The sequence below is a fragment of the Diceros bicornis genome, chromosome 31, assembly GCF_020826845.1.
Source record: "Diceros bicornis minor isolate mBicDic1 chromosome 31, mDicBic1.mat.cur, whole genome shotgun sequence".
Lineage (NCBI taxonomy): Eukaryota > Metazoa > Chordata > Mammalia > Perissodactyla > Rhinocerotidae > Diceros > Diceros bicornis.
In genome coordinates, this window is record NC_080770.1 from 8309820 (window position 1) to 8329874 (window position 20055).

The following is a 20055-nucleotide window of genomic DNA, read 5'->3' on the forward strand; positions in this document are numbered from 1 at the left end:
TGCTATATTATGCTTACCGTTTTAATATAAAGGATACAAATAAACAGCTAGATGAGGAGAGGCAGAGGGCAGCAAGGTCTGAAAGGGTCCTGAGCCCAGGAGCTTCTGTCCCTGTGGAGTCAGGGGACACCACCCTCCTGTCACATCAATATGTTCACCAACCCGGAAGCTCTCCGAATCTCACAGTTCAGAGTTTTTATTGAGGTTTTATTACACAGGCACTGTTGATTAAATCACTGGCCGTGTGACTGAATGCAATCTCCAGCCCCTGAAGTGGGGGGTGGGGCTGAAAGTTGGCTGGTTTTTCTGGTGACCAGCCAGCATCCTGAAGCTGTCACTGGGCCCTCAGAGCTGGCAATGAGTCACCCTGTTAGCTAACCTCAGGTATGGGCCAGAGGAGCTCCTCAGGAAAAATGAAAGACACTCCTATCGCTTAGGAAATCCCAAGGGTTTCTGAAGCTCTGTGCCAGGATCTGCGGACAAAGACCAGACATATATTTTTTATTGTACCGCACCCTTGTATAAGATCAGGAGGCATCTGCATCTGATATCTGTGTGTAATTCTTGCGCCTGCAGCTCAGGAGATGCCCCGTTAAAACCAACGTGCCCTCTCATCTCATTGAATCAGCACAGTACCCTGCAGACTAGCGTTAATATTAGTCTTCTACAGACCAACTGAGGCATGGAGAGATTAAATGCCTTCCCTAGCTGCCAGCTGGAGGATGGCTGGCCCCATAGGACTGCAACTTGCCTCAAAAATGGGAAGTTGGCTCAGTGGTCCTCAGCCAGAGAGCAGCACGGTCTGCATTCCAACCCTGTTCTGTCCACAGAGGAGTCTTGCACCAGCAGACTATCCTGGCAGACTGTGAGACCTTGCCGTGGGTAGTTCAGCTTTTTGTGGCTCAGTTTTCTCATCTATAAATTAGAGAGAATACTCATCTCCAAAAGTTGTGTGGGTGAAATGAGCTACTACGTGTACAAGAACTCAGAACAGAGCCTGGAGCAGCCAACATCCGAACTCTCCAGCCATTAATTTGTCCTTGGAACAGTTACAAAAATTGATCATATATTTAACCACAAAGAAAATCGTACTTTTTTGAAAAAGTAGAGATTTTTAAGGCCATCTTCTGCAAAATCTAACAAAAATAGGAATTAATAATAAAAAGATGACCAAAATATTTTAACTTGGTGATTAAAAAATACTCCCACAAAATCCTGGATAAAAGAGATTAAACTGAAATGACTACAAAGCAGTGACAATGCCTGCCCCCTGAGACAGTCCCAGCTGCAGCCTTCACCATTATTAGTACGGAGGTGTCATTATTAGCATTAACAGTACATTTCTCTTCGTGCATTTGTCTTTCTCCTTTGCTAGACTACGATTCTCTGGAAGGCAGGAACCGAATTTCATTTACGGTGGTAGCCACCAAGCTGGTCTGCACTCAGTAGCTGCTCAAACATTGGATGACTCTTTTCTTCCTGCCTCCATAGAATTTGTCGTATTTACTGAATAAATTAATTTTTCCTTCAAACAGATGATTTAAACATTTTATATTTTTCCTTTCTTGTCTACAATATTAGCTTAATATTTGGTATATAAATAACACTTGCTCAGTGTAAAAAATTAGAATAAATAGAAATGGGCGGAAAAAAAGTAAAAATTATCTGAGATCCCCTTACCATCGGAAATTTGGTGATTGTCCTGTCAATGCATTTCTTTATATCTATACAGTTATATATAATGTTGTTATAAATGGGACCATGTCACACATTTTTAAAAAGTATGAGGCACTTTTTTTTTTTTTTTTTTTGGTAAGGAAGATTGGCCCTGAGCTAACATCTGTGTCAATCTTCTACTTTATACGGGACACTGCCACAGCATGGCTTGACGAGCAGTGTGTATGTCTGTGCCCGGGATCTGAACCCACAAACCCTGAGCCATGGAAGCGGAGCGTGTGAACTTAACCACTACACCACCAGGTAGGCCCCTGAAGCACATTTATAAAATATGTTGGGCTCCTAAACTGTATTGGATAACGTCCAGGCACCCGTTTCCCTCTGCAATGTCTTCACTGATAATGTGCCATGTATCCTTCCACAGCTTTCTCTGCACTCACATAATCCTACGCAAACAAGCATGCACATATATGGGCTTTGTTTCTTCTACAAAAACAAGATCATGTAATACATATTTCTCTGCTTCTTTTCTCATTTAATAATAATACAGCACAGAAGTCCCTCTAGGTCAGTTAGTATGGATTAACTCCTTTTCAAGGTGCCTAATAAGCCAGGTTATGGATATTCCAGTTTGTTTGACCATTCACATATCAATGGAAATTCACTGTTTCCAGGTTTTTGCCATTACAAAGCTGCAGTAAATGCAGGAGACAACCTTGAACACGTTATATTATATAACCACACGCCTTGCCTTAGGGCAGAGTCCCACGAGTGGGACTGCTACATTGAAAAGGTTTTTTTATTTTTCCTGAAAGGGGTACAATTTTAATAGAAACAGAATGCTTTCCAAAAATGTTCACAGTAGTCAGTGTGAGTGCATTTGTTTTTTGCGATTTTGATGGTTATATAGAGTCCTCATTATCACCTAATTTTCCATTTCCCTTCTTGGGGGGTTGGTATCCTTTCATATTTTTTGGCTATTTGCATTTGCTCTTCCGAGACTCGCCTATTCATAGCCTTTGCTCATTTCCTATTGTTTTTGTCTTTTTTCTAATTAGTTTTTAAGACTTCTTTGCATATTATAGATATTAGCTCTTTATTGTACATGTGGCAAGCATATTTCCCTGATATATTACTGTCCGTTGGCTTTTATCACAGTTTTAGTTTCTTTGGTAATCAAGTATATCTCTTCCTTATAGTTTGGATTTCCTGTGTTGGGGTTCAGGACAGGCCACCCCAAAATATACCACTTTGGCATATTGATTATTTTGAATTGTTACTTAAGAGGCAGCCAGTGCCAAGAAGGACATGCTGACCTTCCTTTGCCCCCTGAAAGTAGGAAATAAATCTCCCATGTGAAATGTACCCTCCCTGTACCAGGAGGTAGAGAGACATCCTTATCACTAGAGATAGAGAATTAAGGGCAGAGAAGGCTATATAAACAAACCTTGTTACTTCTTTACTAATTTACTACCCCAAGCCCAGACTTCTTTGTCTTGTTAATTCTTCACAGATTTACTGTTTCTTTGTCTAAAAGGTATAACAGCTGTGCACTTTGGACACTTCTTTGGGTATCATATTCTCCCACCTTACATAATTATAATTGTTTTTCTCCTGTTAATGTGTCCTGTTAACTTGATCAGATCAGCCAGACAACCAAGAAGGGTAGAAGAAAAATTTTTCCTTCCCTACACTTGTCTTCATAAAGTCTCTACCCCTAGATGACCCCGATAGTCTCCTAAATTGTATTCCACGTCTGTTTTATTTAGATTTAGGACTGTTACCATTTACCAACTGAATCTTTTCCTTACTGAACTGAAACACCATCTTTGTGGTATTCCTACATATATACGGGGAATCTATTTCCGTCCTCTATTCAGTTGTGCTAATCTTTCCTGCATCACATTGTTTGTTTACTGCGTCTTTTATTCTGCATTATCCAGAAAGGCAAGCTCCTCCTCAACTGTGTGTACAAGTTTCTCCACGACTTTCATAGTTATTATTTTATATGATTTTGAGATGATTTAACCTCAACCTCGATAAGATTTTAATGGAAATACATTGTGAACTAATCTTGGAATTGACACTTTATATTGTTTTCCGCCTAAGATTACGCGTTCTTCCATCGGCTCAGATATCGTTTTTAATCCTTCAATAAGACTATAGGTTTTTTCCTTCAGTTCTTATCCTTTTCAAAGAAAACAGGAAGTCCCTTTTACCTGCGGCGTCAACGGACCCGCTTCACGGGCGCGCGCCAGCCCCTCCCCCCTCGCCGGTTCCGGGTTACCATGGCAATCGAGGATTGACGTCACTTGGCGCTTCCGTGCCGGACCGGGGGTCGACCGTGAAGCTAGGGGCGGAGAGGCGGTGCTGACCCAACTACGCATGCGCGCTCCGACTCGACTCCTCCCCCGCCCTAAATCTCGTTCGGCCAGGGCTTTTCCGCCGCGACCTCTCGCTTAATCCCAGCGAAAGTGCTCCCCGGGGGAGGGGTGTAGAAAAAGGATCCAACCAGCGACAGCCAATCCCATGACACTACGACGCAACTGAGCATGGTTGACTCTATCCACTGCAGCCAATGAGAGCGCGCTTGGTCCCGACGTCACAGAGTTTGCCCGCCCTCTCCCCTCCTTTCTGGCCTCCGAGCTTAGTCCGCGCAGTAACAAATGAAGTGCGCGCTGCGACACCTCCCCGCTGGCCGGGCTCGGCCGCCATTTCCTCGCCTGGCCTAACGGTCCGGCCAATCCCAGGGTGCAGCGAGGAGGACTAAGGCTCCGCCAATCGGAGGGCGCCGACTCCGACCCCCTCGCCTCGGCCCGGCCCAATCCAGGCCCCGGCCCCGCCGCCCCCGGCCCGCCCCCGCGGCGCCCTCTCTCCTCCCTCTTTGTGCGTCTCGCGCCGCCGCCGCCGCCCGCCGCGTGAGAGGACGGACTCCGCGCGCTCCGCGGCAGCGCAGTCGGGTCTCCTCCCCCCGGAAGATTCGCGAAGGAGCCGCCGAGAAGGAGCCGCCGGTGCCGGTCCCTGGGGGCGCCATGGCGACCGGAGCGAACGCCACGCCGCTGGGTAAGCTGGGCCCCCCCGGCCTCCCTCCCGTCCCCGCGCCCCAAGGGGGCTTCGAGCCGGGGCCCCCGCCTGCCCCCGGGCCTGGGGCGGGGCTGCTGGTGCCCGGGCCGCCGCCGCGCCGGCCCGTGGGCTCGGCGGGGGCCCTGACCGCGGCCTTCCCCTTCGCGGCACTGCCGCCGCCGCCGCCCCCCCCGCCGCCCCAGCAGCCGCCGCCGCCGCCTTCCCCGGGCTCCGCGTACCCGCCGCCGCTCTACCAGCGCGTGTCGCCGCCGCAGCCGCCGCGTCAGAACCAGCAGCCGGGCCCGGCCGGCGGCGGAGGAGGTGAGTCGGGCCGAGAGAGCGCGAGAGGCGTCGCGCGGACGGGCCCGGCCGGCTGAGGGGCGCGCGCGGCGGCGGCGGCGACGGCGGCGGCTGCTGTTGCACGCGGCAGGGGCGCGCGCGCGCACGCACGGGGAGGCCCGGGCGGAGGCGCCACGGGGCGCGCGGCCTGGGGCTCGGGCCACGAGTGCGCACGCGCTCGGGAGGAGGGGGCACAGGGCGGGCGGACGTTTGCTGTGCGCATGCGCAATGTGGCTGCTTAGGCTTTGCGGGCCCGACTAAAAGCGGCGGCGGCGGGGGGGGGACGGGCCTTGTTGCTCTCCAGCCGCTGGTGTAGGGGAGCGGTGTGGAGAGGGTCGAGTGGGTGGACGGGGTGCTGGGGGTGCATGTCAGCAGGGAGTGAAAGGGTCAAGTGATGACGTGGAACATCTCCTTTCTGGCTGTAGAGGAGGCAGAAAAGAAGGAAAGTGTTAAAAATAGTCCGTCTTTTACAGTAAGGCAGGGATTTCAGTGCGGAGAACGAGAGAGGATGGAAGTCTTCAGGGAGTGGTTGGTCCGATCTTTTGTGGCCGTTTTTTAGGGAGGGACTCCTGTGTTTCGTTCTGATCTCCTTTCATTTCCCTTAGACAAGTCTGGTCCGCCTCCTCCTCGTAGTTGCTGGGGCTTTCCTCTCGGGAAGTAGAACGACTTTTGTGCACCAGATGTGTAGGGAGTTTCTGCCTATGTATGGGGGAAGGAGGATTTTGTTACTATTGCATCGCTTGTTCCCTGTTGAACGAGGAGTTCAGACACAAAGTTTCCAAACTGGCCAGGAAAATTGCTTATCTGCGCTAAACTTAAGAAAATAAGTGATGTTATTGAAGAGTGGGGCTTTTTCACTTAGTAACCGTAGGTTTAGTTGTGTTGTGGCCCATTTAGAAAGGTTGCTGGTGGGGAGGTGGAGGTGGGAGGAGCCAGCAGTCTGCCGATGTTGCTTTACGAACTTGCCTGTGGTGATTCAATCTACTCTTGTCTCCCCTGGGGCTTTTAAGGCATGATGTAGCGTATGTCTTCGAAACATTTTATTTCACTATCGGAAATTATGCGATAAGATTTGTTTACATACTTTACAGCGTTTTTCTGGACAAAAATTATAAATGTGAAATGTTAACCTTTTGGACCCAGGTCCAGGTCTGCTTATAGTGGTGTGTGTCTCAGGTTTGACTTGTGTACTTTGCCATTTAAGTTTTAGGTCAAGTTCTCAGTTTCAGAGCCTGCTGAACTTGTAACGTTATAAGTATCCTGAACTACGTGTTGGTAGTTACTGTGTTGATTTATGTTTGTGTCTCATGGTCTGTATCTCCCTTTAGACTTCCCGAGTAAGAAGCGGAAGAGGAGCCGCTGGAACCAGGACACAATGGAACAAAAGACAGTGATTCCAGGAATGCCTACAGTTATCCCCCCTGGACTTACTCGGGAACAAGAAAGAGCTTATATAGGTAAATACACGTTCTGCATCCAGATGCATTTTCGGGTTGTTACTGTTTATTCTGAGCAGTGTTTTTATCTGTTGCAAGCCTGAGATTGTGAAGTTTTCTTTTTTGAGATGAGGTGTGGTCAGGTGTACTTTCTTTGACATAATTCGTCAGTTTTTGCTCAGTGAGTCCTGCACTTGCAGCTCCTTGTTTGGTCTGTTCATAACAGCAGTGTTCTCCATGAGTGCCAGGAAGGTAGAGGGGCCCATTTAGGGTAACACTAGTCCCCAGTCCACAGCCCACCCCATCCTTTTCAGCTGCTGCTCACTGCCAGTTGATGAGGTGAGTGTCTTATGCCTCTCTGGACATGGCCCCAGTGGAGAACACTGCAAGTATTGTAAACCAAGAACCTTTTTCACAGCATGGCCTCTCACCATAATTTCATATTTCTCCCTCCCCCTAAAACGTGATTTTTTACTTTTTATAGGTACTTTCTGAAGGGAAAAAAAAAACCTCAGTTTAATCAAAAAGTGGTTCTGAAAGTGTGTTTACAGTTCACCCCCTTTTACCATTTGGTTGAATCTAACCTTCCCTTCAGCATCTTTTCTGTTTTGGTCTTTGGAGAGCTGTCTTAAAATGAGGGCTCTTGTATTTACTATTAAAGAACTCTGCTGGGAAATGGATACTGCTTGGAAATGGAATGAAGTGGTAGGATAAAAATCTTAACTGTTGGGAAATTTCAGGAATTAAGAATGGCTGTCCACAGTGGAATCCGAAGTTAACCTTAAAATTACCTTTTTTTAAAATACAAGGTTTTTAATGTAAGTTTTACCTTTATTTACGTACCTGTGCAGCTGTCTCAAAAATTCACTTGATAAGCATTTCCTACTAACCAAGTAAACGTCCCCTTTGGGGTAAATTAGGGCAAAGGCCTCTGAGGCTGTGGCCTTCACGGATAAAAAGCTTCAAGGCCAGCATGTTGTTATTCCTGAGGATCTTAATTTATGTTTTTTAGACTGTTGAGAATCTTGAGGTGTTGAAATTGTCTATCTCCTTTTCACGGTACTAATATTTCTGCTTTTTCCACTGTTCCTATTTACTTCCATCCACCTCCTCATGTCTGATATTAGACCGATCTGGGTCATTGTGAAAATGTCCCTAGTGGAGTGATAACCCAGGAACGCAGGCAGACTTAGAAAATGGGAAAAACAAACTCATTCTCGACATTTCCAGTTCTCTTTCTGTGGAGGGTGTTAATGCATTGTCTCCTAAGGGCTATTTATAGCTATAATCAAAGTAGGAAGAATCAAAGGCCAGGCTGGTGTAGATCTCCACTCCAAGGAAGATAGCATCCTTTTGATTTAAGTGCCAGACTTTTCCTCAGATTGGACCCCATACCCCTGCAGTCCGGTTAAGAAGACTTTCTACCCCCGTGAAGGTGGCTTTCACCTTGAGTTGTTGAGCTTAGTACTTGACTACCAAGTTGGAACTTTTCTGGCATAAAAAGGCTTGGGGAGCCCTGTGTCTTTCTCATCTTCTGTCTCTCACGGTACACACTGCCTTGTACAGAATGCCACCAGTATCTTCTCTTGATGTTAATGCAGATTTTCATTTTTTCAGAGTTTGAATGGGTGTGTGGTGTAGCCCATTGGGATGTATTTAAAATTAGAAGGGTACCTTGGGTTAGACGCACATTTAATCCTATCTTTGAGCCAACTCAACCTTAACCCAGCCTAGTGAGACTTGCCCTTATAAAGATGCGTGCTCAGGACTCTTCAGCAGCTACAAAGGTAAGAAACAGGCGGTTGTCCAGCACGCTGAAGGAAGTGCTCTGGCTCTGCAGTTCCCGTTATATTGAGAAATCAGCCAGGTCACATTTCCCTGGAGTCACTGAACCTTCGTGAAAGCCTCATCTCTGTTTTTCACGTACAGCCTCATTTGTCAAGGTCTGAGGGCCACACAGATTGTCCTTGACCCACACTTTCCATCCTCGACACCTTTATTTTTACTCCTCACATAAGGAGCAAGTCTAAAAACACTTCTTGCATCGTACCGTTACTGGTTTATTAAGGTATATGGATTGTCATCTAAAAGCTGAATAAAAGCAGCAGGTACTGGGAGATCCTTACTAGTAGGGATCTGGTTGTACAGAAAGAGTGTGTACAAACTTCTATGAGGTGTTGAATTGGTTATTAATTGTTATACTTGTTTAACGAATTTTAAGCCTGATATTGATGAAAATGATCTTTGTTCAACTGGTATTTTTCCTTGTCCCGTCTTAATTGGATCTCATTTCGGGCTGTGCTTAACATATAATGAAGAAAAATAAATTTTCAAGAGTGTTGCCCTCAACAAAGCAATTTGGTGGGAAACGGGGTATTGGTGATACCATCTATGGTTTTGGTTCTGGGTGCCAATTGTGTAGCCAGCCTTGGTGGGAAGCGAGAGGGGAAACACCTCCTCATAATTGCCTTGATGTTAGCTGTAGTGAACAGTCTACACTGCTAACCCCTCTTCCAACAAACTGTTTGCTTCCTAAGTGATAACCATTTTGAAGTGAAAAATACCTGTAGATGTAAATGAACTCCCGCCGATAGGTGGTTGGGGGTTTTTGCCTCAATGTGTTCACTGATCAGTCGTCCCTTTCAAAGTCTCCGAGTTCTTCATGCTTGTTGTTGAGATTTGAGATGTTTTTTGGTAACATTGTCTTTTTTCCATCCTTTTTTTTTTCTTTCCTAACCTGGTTTCTTCCAGTGCAACTGCAGATAGAAGACCTGACTCGTAAACTGCGCACAGGAGACCTGGGCATCCCCCCTAACCCTGAGGACAGGTTGGGAAACAGTTTTAACCAGCTGACAGTAACGCTTTTACCTTTTTCTCAATACGTTTTACTGGTGGCAACATATTGTGTCAGTTCAATAAAATCCTAGTAAGACGACTGGTACTCTGACCATTCTGGGGACTAGAGTTTAATTAGAATCTATATGGTCAGTCGTCAGTTAGAAAATTGCAATGAAACTTAACTACTAGCACAATAAAGAGTTACAGGAAAATGGACAACTGGTTTCCAATTGGTAAGCGTGTAGATTTTAACCTGATTTACCTACCCGTAGGCAGAGTGAGGTGGCCCGTTAACCAGCCTTTTCAGTACCTGCTTTGGCTGAAAACCCAGGGTCTAGAGTTTCTCTCACAGGTACACGATGCAGGGATTAAGAGTATTTTTGAGCAGACCAGAAACGCAATCTGGTCAGCTCATCGCTGCAGTCTTCCTGCTCCTGGTTTTGAGATGGTTTTAAAATAGATGAGATTTCTAACCAACTTCCTTCACTACCAGTTAATTTTCAGCCTTGGCCATTGCCTGGGGGTGTTGGGAGGGGCCAGAATATTCTCACCTGTTTTGGGGAAGGCAAGCAACCAACCCTGAATCACCTTTTCTTTTTTTTTTTTTTTAAATGGGGATTACGGTCCTCAAACAGCTGTGGTCATGTCATTTCACTTTACAATTTTTCACCTCTGAAAAGTAAAACGTTTATCTGAGGGAAAAGAACTTTTTAAACTGGCATTTTATTGGCTGATTTGTCTTTGAATGGCTAAAATTTGGTCCATTTAGTAGAAGCGCAGTATGCCTCCGTGGGTGAAATTTCTTCGTGCATGCAACAGAGTTGAAAACACTTTGCTTTAAAAAGTAGTGTTTTTGGCTATTAACGCAATAATAGGTTGTTAAATCAGGAAGATGATGTAATGGTTTTAGAAGCCACTCACTCACACATCTTTCTGCTGCGTTTTGCCGGGAAACAGATTAACTTGTTTCTCCACATTGACTCTTTAATTTTACTTAATTAAATTTATTATTTTTTCATATGTAGATTTTGGTTGGAGGGTTATGTTGTGTTTTATATATCTTTTTGACTTTTTTTTTTTTTAAAGATTTGCATTGTAGGCTGTAGACCACAACTGTTTAGTGCCTTTTTGGCCTTTTTTCCTTTAATGATGTGTCTACAGATTACCAGGCAATTCCTTACAAGGTTGAATTTTTAACAAACCTTCTTTGCTTCCTGGAGAACTGGGATTAGAATTTAGTTGATTTATATGCTGCCTATTTGAAGGGAAGAAGTTGGCCTATCTTAACCTCTAGAATTTAAGCTTTTGTCTTTCACATCCACAATTTGGGAAGAGGTTAAACTGTTCTGAGGCCTTTAAATGACCAATTTGGTACTGGTAAAATTTGTTTTGGTGATTAGCTAGGAATGCTTAATTTTAAACAGCTATGGGGTGGGAATTAGAAACGTCAAGCACGTTAGAAATAAAACCAGAGCAGAGTTTTTTTTTCCCCTTGTATTCAGTTTGAAAGAGGCCCTAATGCCTGATTGGTTTTGCTTTTGAGCCCAGGTTGGAGGGAAATGCATGAGTTTCTTACCGTAATACGAGTATTTCTTAAGAAGGTGTATTCTCAATATTAAGCCACTTTATACCATTTCGATGTTGCTTAAGTTGCACAGTTAAAAATGTTTTAAAATCTCTTATAGACTTAAATGTATAAGATGATAGTCTCATGAGCTGGGGAATGTTTGCTTTTGTGTTCACTATTATTGGATTGTGCTAACAGTTTATACAAATGCTAGAAACGGAGGTGTCATTTAGCCGTCATTAGCCATGAACAAAGCTGACCTTTTATTCCATCGTGTGTGTGACGTGGTATGACATGGTTCCCTTTAGGCTGAAGACAGTGGGAGCAGCCGAGTTCAGTCCTTGCTCTCCAACTAGGCAAGGTTCTCTCAACTAAACCAAGGGTATAGGAGTCTTGACTACTTTCAGGATGTTTTTTTAATAACCTGATCCACATGGTCTCTTCCCTTCTTGCAGCTGCTACTAAATTTTCATTCAGAATATCAAGCTATGGTCCTTTTTGTAATCTTAACTCAGAATTCTAGGAGTGTAACTTCTCTTTTTTTGTTACCGCAAAATCCAGCTGTGGTAAACTGACCATTTTATCATTACTATTTTTTACTTGTAGCAACAGCATTTTACTCCTTAAAAAAAAAGAGAGAGAGAAAATCTGCTTTCTGGACTTGTAAACTCTGGTGGAGAATCATAGGTTTTCCCCTTGCCGTTTCCAGGTTCAGACCCTAAACAAGTACTTGACCAAATCTGCATTTGCAGCCTCTCTCAGAAGCTGCTTTAGCACGTTAACGTTTTTCTCTACCCAGACTCCCCAACCTCGAACAGCCAGAAAACAGGTTGACTCCTGGGCCTTGGACACAGCCAGCCAGGCCATTGAAGGAAAAGCAGAGACGAAGCCTTGAACCATCTCTCTCCATGGTGGGGGCCAAGTAGCTGCAGTAGCCTTGAGTCCCAGTGGCCTTGGGTTAAAGAGCTCACAACTGACTATGTGGTAGGGGTACAGACACTCTTCCTGATAGGGTGTGAGCTCTGTGAGAGTTAACATTATACTGAAACTTGGGGTTTCTGTGGTTCATAAAGTTGTAGTATTGTAAATTTTTTTTCAAATGAAAGAATATCCATATTTGGCAAGAAGACTCCAGAGGATGGTACTGTCCTTGCCTCTTACTGTCTAAAGATTTTCCCCCAGCAGAGCAGACTTTTTTCCCCTCTCGTCACTTTTAGAAGCAAACCATTTTTTTCCTTTCTCACACACACCCCAGTCCCCCTGATGCTAAGCCAGCTTCCATCTCCCCATTCCACACGATCTTGAATAACACACGTTATGGTCGGTTCCTCCGAGTGTTGTGTTAGGGTCTGAGAGGCAGAGGGGCTGGGGAAGACTTAGTATAGCCGTGTGGGAACGAGAGAGAAGTGAAGGCAGAGCAGTAACGGTGGTCTGTTTCCCACAGGTCCCCTTCCCCTGAGCCCATCTACAATAGCGAGGGGAAGCGGCTTAACACACGTGAGTTCCGCACCCGCAAAAAGCTGGAAGAGGAGCGGCACAACCTCATCACAGAGATGGTTGCCCTCAACCCTGATTTCAAGCCACCTGCGGATTACAAGTAAGCAGGGGCCTGGTCACCTGGGACGAGGACATGTGCAGATTACATGTGATCTGGTAGAACAATTTTGGTACTAACGTCTCACCTCTTACCTCAAATCACTTATAATTAACACATGGTGCCAAGAGTTGGTTCTAGAAGAGATAGTGATTATCTATGTTACCTCTCAAGAAACGTGCAGAATCTATGCGTCTTTTGTTCTTTAGACCTCCAGCAACACGTGTGAGCGATAAAGTGATGATTCCACAAGATGAGTATCCGGAAATCAACTTTGTGGGGCTGCTAATTGGGCCCAGGTGAGTAACTACTACCCTGTGGGGTACAGAATTTCTAAGAACCTGGGAGATGTGTCTTATCTTGTGCCTAATTGGTTGCCATTGGTGGCTTACCTTATTTTTGGTGGGAGTTTACTTTGGCTGAGTTCGTGCCTTTCTTTGAGAAAATTTCTTTGACTTCCCCATCTTAACTGCAGAGAAGTCAAACCTGAGGATTGCTGTGGCTGACCTTAACTTAGAGATCGCGGAGCTCTTGGTGGGGAGATCCAAGTCTCTGCTCTCAGCTTTCTACAAATGCCTGATCAGCCAGGCCGCTGTCCCCTTTGGTGTGTGAACTTGCTTGTCAGGTCTAACAACTCCATCTTTTCTGCCTCTGATAGAGGGAACACCTTGAAGAACATAGAGAAGGAGTGTAACGCCAAGATTATGATTCGGGGGAAAGGGTCTGTAAAAGAAGGGAAAGTTGGGCGCAAAGATGGACAGATGTTGCCAGGAGAAGATGAGCCGCTGCATGCCCTGGTGACCGCCAATACCATGGAGAACGTGAAGAAAGCAGTAGAACAGGTAAGGGAGCCGGAAAGGAAGCCTCTCGCCAGAAACCTAGGTGGTGGTGCCAGTGCTTACATAGCTGTGCCCATTGCATCTCCACTAGATAAGAAACATCCTGAAGCAAGGTATTGAGACCCCTGAGGACCAGAATGACCTACGGAAGATGCAGCTTCGGGAGTTGGCTCGCTTGAATGGGACCCTTCGGGAAGACGATAACAGGTGTGTGATCAGCTTAGAGGGGAGTGCATGGAGACCTGAAGAACCTGTGGAGGGAGGGAGATTGGCCGTAGTCCTTGAATTGACTTTTTTTTCCACTCAACAGGATTTTGAGGCCCTGGCAGAGCTCAGAGACCCGCAGCATTACTAATACCACAGTGTGTACCAAGTGTGGAGGGGCCGGCCACATTGCTTCCGATTGCAAATTCCAAAGGTGAGGGCTGGGGGGGGGGTCCCTGGTAGCCTGTGGTGTACAGGACAGCTCTTTTAGCACACTCTTGTTTGCTATTAACATATGGACCCAAGGGAAGGTTCTTTTCTCTGAGTGTGGACTGTCGTGGTGATTTAAAGCCCAGCGTGTTTAGAAACAGCCTGTGCAGAACACCCCTGTTTTCTTGCTCATCTTGAGCCGTGGAGAACTGGAAATTTAATTCTAGGTAAAGTGTTTTCGCTGTGGCTCAATATTAAATTAACTGCCTTTTGCTGCCTGAGATTGGTTTAAGAAAACAAAGCAACCTATAGATTTTTGACTAGTTGTGAACCAGCACTTGATAGCAACGTTTTTCTTCTTTGGGTGGCAACCAGGAAAGGCCTTGTTAGGGACGTTCTGGCAGCTGCTCCAGTCTCGCACAGATTTCTCCTCCCTCAAACTGGGAACGTAGAATTCGATGAAACTTGCTGTTTGGGAGAACCTGTGCTGTCTGGGCTGGCACGGCTGGCTGTGGTCTGGTGCCGACTGTCTCCTCTGGTCCTGCCCTGGGGGTCTCTGCTGTGGCAGGCATGGTGTGGTCATCCCACAAGCAGAGCTGGGCATGGAACTGAAGGTGTAATGAGAGTGCTTCGAGGAAGGGGTTGGAAAGATGGTTGAATTCCTCAAAACTTTCTCTGTGTACGTTCCTCAGGGTAACAGTTTCCTTCTTAATGAGTGTTTCCCCCCTTTGTCTCTGTGTGTCCCCCACCCTACCTTCAGGCCTGGTGATCCTCAGTCAGCTCAGGATAAAGCGCGGATGGATAAAGAATATCTCTCCCTCATGGCTGAACTGGGGGAAGCGCCTGTGCCGGCATCTGTGGGCTCCACCTCTGGGCCTGCCACCACACCCCTGGCCAGCGCACCTCGGCCTGCTGCTCCTGCCAACAACCCACCTCCACCGGTGAGCTTCAGGGGCTGTTTCTCGTGGTCTGGCCCCCTAATCTCTTCCTCAGAGACTGGGGGTTGTGACCAGGTGCTATGGGGAGAGCAGGTTGACAGACATGGTTGGCAACATTGTTCTTGGGGCATGTCAGGATGTTTGGGGACCTCTCACTCTGGGAAGATCCTGTCCTTGTGTTCTGGTCCTGTGGCATACCTAAAAGAACAGTGTTGCCACCAGGGGGAGCAGGCAAGGACGTTGGCGGGAAATGCTCTCACGTAGTCTCTCATGTCCACCACCCAGAGCCGCCCACCCTGGATGAATTCCGGCCCTTCAGAGAGTCGGCCGTACCATGGCATGCACGGAGGTGGTCCTGGTGGGCCTGGAGGTGGCCCCCACAGCTTCCCACACCCACTACCCAGCCTGACAGGTGGGCATGGTGGACATCCCATGCAGCACAACCCTAATGGGCCCCCACCCCCTTGGATGCAGCCGCCACCGCCACCGATGAACCAGGGCCCCCACCCACCTGGGCACCATGGCCCTCCTCCAATGGGTAAGTAAGTGTCAGACCAGAAACTTTGGGGTTTTGGGGTAAGCAAGGGTTACAGGAGGTCGCTGTAGACTGGAAGCAGCCGAGTATTGCACTGGGTGTCTTGGCAAGGCTCGGGCTCCGGAAGGAGCAAGACTCCATTCTGGTTCAGGACGGAATTTCTTTGTGGGGCAGGTACACCCCTAGCCTCTTACAAGCAAGGTTTCCGAACTGCTTTCATGAGGGTAGTGATTACACGCTGTGCGACTGAGTAAGCTGTTGGTGGGGGCGTCTTTTCCTGGCCACTTCCAATGTCCTGCTAAGTCCCTGCTCTTTCCTTCCATCAAGATCAGTACCTGGGAAGTACGCCTGTGGGCTCTGGGGTCTATCGCCTGCATCAAGGAAAAGGTAATGGAGCCTCTCATTTGCTCACTTTGGGGCATCCCCTGGGCCTGGGAGTGAGTGGGGCTCTGTCTTGAATCCCTCTCCTCCCCTGAGGCCTCACCCATGCATGCCTCCACCTGCCTGCAGGTATGATGCCGCCACCGCCTATGGGCATGATGCCGCCGCCGCCGCCGCCTCCCAGTGGGCAGCCCCCACCCCCTCCCTCTGGTCCTCTTCCCCCATGGCAACAGCAGCAGCAGCAGCCTCCGCCACCTCCTCCGCCCAGCAGCAGTATGGCTTCCAGTACCCCCTTGCCATGGCAGCAAAGTGAGTGGAATCTTTTGGGCTCGTGGGGGTGGGTGGGTTGGGGGGGTGGGGCCGAGAGGAACACGAACCTCACAGGCTGGTAGACACTTTGGGATGAGACTCAAGTCTCTGCTGGGGGTGTAGACAGAAAGGGCCTTGTGGCCCCAGGAGGTCTTGGAGAGGAGAGCTGATGTTTGGCGTGGTTGTGTCTGGGGGGAGGTCTGTGGGGCCTGGAAGGGAGCCTGCCGTTGGAGGGAGGGTGCCAGAAGTCCAGGCGCTCACGGGCTGAGTGAGCTGCTGGCTGGCCCAAGCCCATGCATATGGCGGGGGGTTGGGGGGGGTGCATGCATGCTCTGGAGAGGGTTGTGACTGGGGCCTGAGAGATGCAGGAATGGGACCGGGCAGTGGGGAGAGTAGCTGTGGCCTTGAGGTTGAATGTGCCGTTCGGTGGTGGCGGCGGATGGGCGGAGGGATGTCAGAGCCGGTTCTTGTGTCTGGTACCTTTCCCTCAGCCCCTCCAGGGGCATTGGTGACAAAGGGCTTACTCTGTTAAGCCCAGAGACCTTGAGGCTGACCCCAGGGTAGTCCTGCCCACCCCACCACTCCCCATCACCAGGACAGCCCCGCCCGCCCGCCCCCCCACCACCGTACCGCATGCCAAGCAAGGAGCAGACGCCCCTCGCCCCCCCATCCCAAGGCAGCAGCCGCAGAGAGCCGCGGTGTGCCCCCGCGCGTGTGACCTTGGGCTTCTTTACCACCCCAGATACGACGACTACCACCACGAGCGCTGGCACAGGGTCCATCCCGCCATGGCAACAGCAGCAGGCGGCTGCCGCAGCTTCTCCAGGAGCCCCTCAGATGCAAGGCAACCCCACTATGGTGCCCCTGCCCCCCGGGGTCCAGCCGCCTCTGCCGCCCGGGGCCCCTCCCCCTCCGCCGCCTCCGCCGCCTGGTTCCGCCGGCATGATGTATGCCCCGCCCCCTCCTCCTCCGCCTCCCATGGACCCTTCTAACTTTGTCACCATGATGGGCATGGGGGTGGCGGGCATGCCGCCCTTCGGGATGCCTCCAGCTCCCCCACCGCCTCCACCACAGAACTAGACTCGGTTTTTTAAGAAAATATATATTATATAAGAGAGAGAATTGGTCTCGTTTAAACACACGCCGAACCTCACCATATGGAGCCAGACATTGGGACGCACGCATGTGATTGTGTGCACGCATGTGTGTGTGTGCACGCACCGGGCTGGGCCAAGCGACTGAGGACTCGTTTGGGAACGGGCAGGTGGTAGTAGGGGCGCCAGCTTGGGCTCTCCTGGCGCCCCGTAGCATCGAGTGTCTTCTTTGTCTTCTTTCTCTCCTCACCCAACTCCCTTTGCCTCTCCCCAAACCGGGCCGCCAGGATCCCTCCCCGCGGCGGCGATGGCCCGAGCCATGAGAGTGAGGACTTTCCGCGCCCATTGGTGACCCTTCCAGGCAGACAGCCTCAGCAGCGCCCCTGGTGGACAGGATGGTTCGGCAAAGCAGCCTGAGTTATTTTTGTGGACGGAATCGGAACACGCTGGCTCCATATTGTGAAATTTTTATTAATTTTTTTCTTTTTCCTTTGTTATTTCCTTCTCTCTTCCTTTCTTCAGACTCCGTCCAAGGAGATGCTCTCCCCGGTCTTCTGCTGCGATTAGATTCCTTTCCCTTTTCTCCATTCCTCGCTCTTCTCTTTCCAAGGAGAGAGGAGCAAATGGTTTTAGGCAAAGGTTTTGGCCATTAACGGCAGGCTCGGGGGGGTGGGGGGTGTTCCTTTGCTTCTGAGATTTTCAAGGTGCCATTGCCACCCCCCGAGTTGTTTGTTATTGTTTTTTTAAGTGTGAGATTTTGTCTCTGCCATCCTCGTAGAGTAGCAGGTTAACCTCCAGGTCCCGAGTCCACATCCATCTTGGCACCCCTGCCAGCAGTAGGTGGGTCCTCCCAGGCCACCGGGGGTTTGTCTGCCAGCCCAGAGAGTCCTTTCCACACTCTCTGAGCACCTAAGCTGCCTCAGATTCCATTTGTTCCTCTCCTTCCTGGAAGGCTCCTTTTACATTTTATTTTAATCCTAAACGTCTAAATGTTTCGCAGTGTCTAAGGGTTTGAGCTCTTTGTTTTTTGTTCTGCTTCCGTTTTTTTCCCCAAACCCTTGCCTCTTCATGGAGTGATTATGTTGACAATGATGTATAATGCGCGTTTTCCTCACTGGGTTATCTGCAGAAATTTCTCTGGGCTTTTTTTTTTCGGTGTATGATTCAACACTGCGTTAAAGGGGGGTGTTCCATTGAATAAAAGAGCAGTGTGGTTTTCTGGGTCTGTTTCTTTATTTTCTTTTCTCTTAAACACTCTCTACCACCACCAGCGGCAGCACCAAAGTCACCTGCATTCAGCACTTGTCCCCAGTTGTCCTTTTCTCCCTGGGGAACCTGTGGGACCTTCATTAAGGAAGCAGCCCACCTGCCTCCCTGTGTGTGGCTTGGCTGGTGAAACCTGAGTGTGTGGATGGCCTCACCATCTCCCCATTGTTTACTAGTTAACAGCTGAGAACCAGATCCCCGCTCCCATCCCCACCATTACGCTTCAGCCCCTCTGGTCCCTGTCCCTTTGAAGGCCTTTCCCTGGGGCTTGGACCCCCGCATTTCATGAGTTCTGGTTGTGAGTCAGTCGTGCCTGGAAGCCGCCACCTGACCGAGGCGCTGGGCCTGGGGAGGCATGAGCACTAAAGGTCAAGCCCGCTAATCCTGCCCAACAGGCTCGGAGGAGCTAAAATTAAAACCGCCAAGTGGCTTTTTTCTCTTGCTGCTGGTGACTTGCAGCCTGCCAGCCCTGCAGCCTTTGTGGGTGGTGGGCAAGAGAAAGCGCCCACCTTGTGCTTTGTAAGCGCTTCTTGGCAAAGGGTCTTAGGCCACATTGTTCTTTCACGTCTTGGTCCGTGGACAGTGCCCATCACGGCACCAGAAGAATCCACGTTAGGTCTCCCCGAGGTGGTGAGGTCCTCGCCCAGCTGCCACTGCCATTGCTGTGCTGCCCCTAGGAAAGGCGTGGTCGAGCCTGCCCTTCCTGGCTGCTTCTCCTCCTGTTGGGGAGGCTAAGGAATGGCAGGCTCCTGCTGCCCCCGGCACCTGGCCAGTGGGCACAACTGTGCCCGGGCTGCTTTCCAGCCTCAAGCTGGGGCAGGCCACTGCCGTTTATCCAGAACAGAGCCTGGGTGTCTGGGCCCCAACCACGAGGCCTGTATGCATTTGCATAGGCCTGTAGGGGTTAACAAGGCTCTAGAAAGAAGGCAAGTGCAGTGGGTTTCTTAACCAAGCCGTAAATCTGTTGACTAAAAGGGAGAAGGGAAAGATTTTTTCTCTGTCCCTAACTGACGGAATGGGGGCAGGGCCCAGGGCCTGGCTACCCTCTTTGACCTTGGCTTCGCCTCATTGCTTCCCCCACAAGCTCGGTTTCCCTGGTGGGCTCATTGGGCGGTTAATTAGCTCTTTGAAGCTCTGGAAGAGGCAAAGTGGCGCTATGTGGGTTTTAGAAATGAAATCAATAAATGACTTAAGCACAGCCTAGCTATCTCCGTCTCTCTCCCCTGGGGCCAGCTCCACTCCTGTGCTCACTCCCTCTCTGTTCCCTGCCGTCAGCTTTTGTTAAGGTTTGGAGAGTAACAAAGTGACTGACGAAGGCATCAGTCTTGGGCCGAAAATTTCTCCAGGCAGCCCGAGGCCCTGAAATGGAAGAGAGCAGGAAGGCCGGCAAGTACCTGCCTCTGTGGAAGACTGGGAGAGACGAGAAATGCTCCCCCCGCCTCCCTCGAGACACCTGGGGTGGAGGAAAAGCCCTCCTTGACCCTCTTGTTATAAAGGGCCAGGCATCCCTTGTTCCTGTTTCGGCTGCTGCAGCAGTGTCCCCACCCACTCAAAGCTTGCTTGGTGAAAGGAATGCCAGTTGGGAAAGGTCAGCGATAGGGCTCTGTTACTGAGACCCCGCCAAGTGCTCTGGAGAAACCCAAGACTGGTGTAGGGAAGGAGACAGGATTTGTGGTTAGAAACCTAGTCGGACATAAACAACTTTGAGTGTGTTCAGATTGGAAAAGAGCTTTCAGAGTTCTTTAAGATGAATCTGCACACGCAC

At 49.0% G+C, this 20055-nt stretch overlaps 1 protein-coding gene and 1 long non-coding RNA gene across 12 annotated transcripts; one reads left to right on the forward strand and one right to left on the reverse strand.

Moving 5' to 3' along the window:
• On the reverse strand, nucleotides 1-4280 carry LOC131394873 (uncharacterized). Its single transcript, XR_009216240.1, has 2 exons — nucleotides 3897-4280; nucleotides 1-915 (listed from the first exon to the last, which is right to left on the reverse strand). It is a non-coding gene; the product is annotated as an uncharacterized LOC131394873 (long non-coding RNA).
• A 111-nt stretch (nucleotides 4281-4391) lies between these two features.
• SF1 (splicing factor 1) lies at nucleotides 4392-18243 on the forward strand. 11 transcript variants are annotated; one of them, XM_058526514.1, is made up of 14 exons: nucleotides 4392-5061; nucleotides 6408-6536; nucleotides 9267-9342; nucleotides 12365-12517; nucleotides 12724-12813; nucleotides 13173-13356; nucleotides 13445-13560; nucleotides 13664-13771; nucleotides 14528-14708; nucleotides 14970-15243; nucleotides 15568-15627; nucleotides 15751-15930; nucleotides 16673-16877; nucleotides 17312-18243. In XM_058526514.1, the coding sequence occupies exons 1-14, from the start codon at nucleotides 4710-4712 to the stop codon at nucleotides 17439-17441; spliced, it is 2238 nt and encodes a 745-aa protein (XP_058382497.1). In that variant the 5' UTR covers nucleotides 4392-4709; the 3' UTR covers nucleotides 17442-18243. The 11 variants fall into 11 exon arrangements, with proteins under 11 accessions (XP_058382497.1, XP_058382498.1, XP_058382489.1 ...); XM_058526515.1 differs by having other exon boundaries at nucleotides 4392-4740; XM_058526506.1 differs by lacking the exon at nucleotides 16673-16877 and having other exon boundaries at nucleotides 17312-17460.
• Nucleotides 18244-20055: the final 1812 nt, after the last annotated feature.

Coding starts and splice junctions, on each gene's coding strand:
- SF1 (XM_058526504.1), top strand. CDS start 4,710: ATGGCGACCGGAGCGAACGCCACGCCGCTGGGTAAGCTGGGCCCCCCC. Junction 6,537..9,266: donor ACAAGAAAGAGCTTATATAG/GTAAATACACGT, acceptor GGTTTCTTCCAG/TGCAACTGCAGATAGAAGAC. Junction 12,814..13,172: donor GGGCTGCTAATTGGGCCCAG/GTGAGTAACTAC, acceptor TGCCTCTGATAG/AGGGAACACCTTGAAGAACA.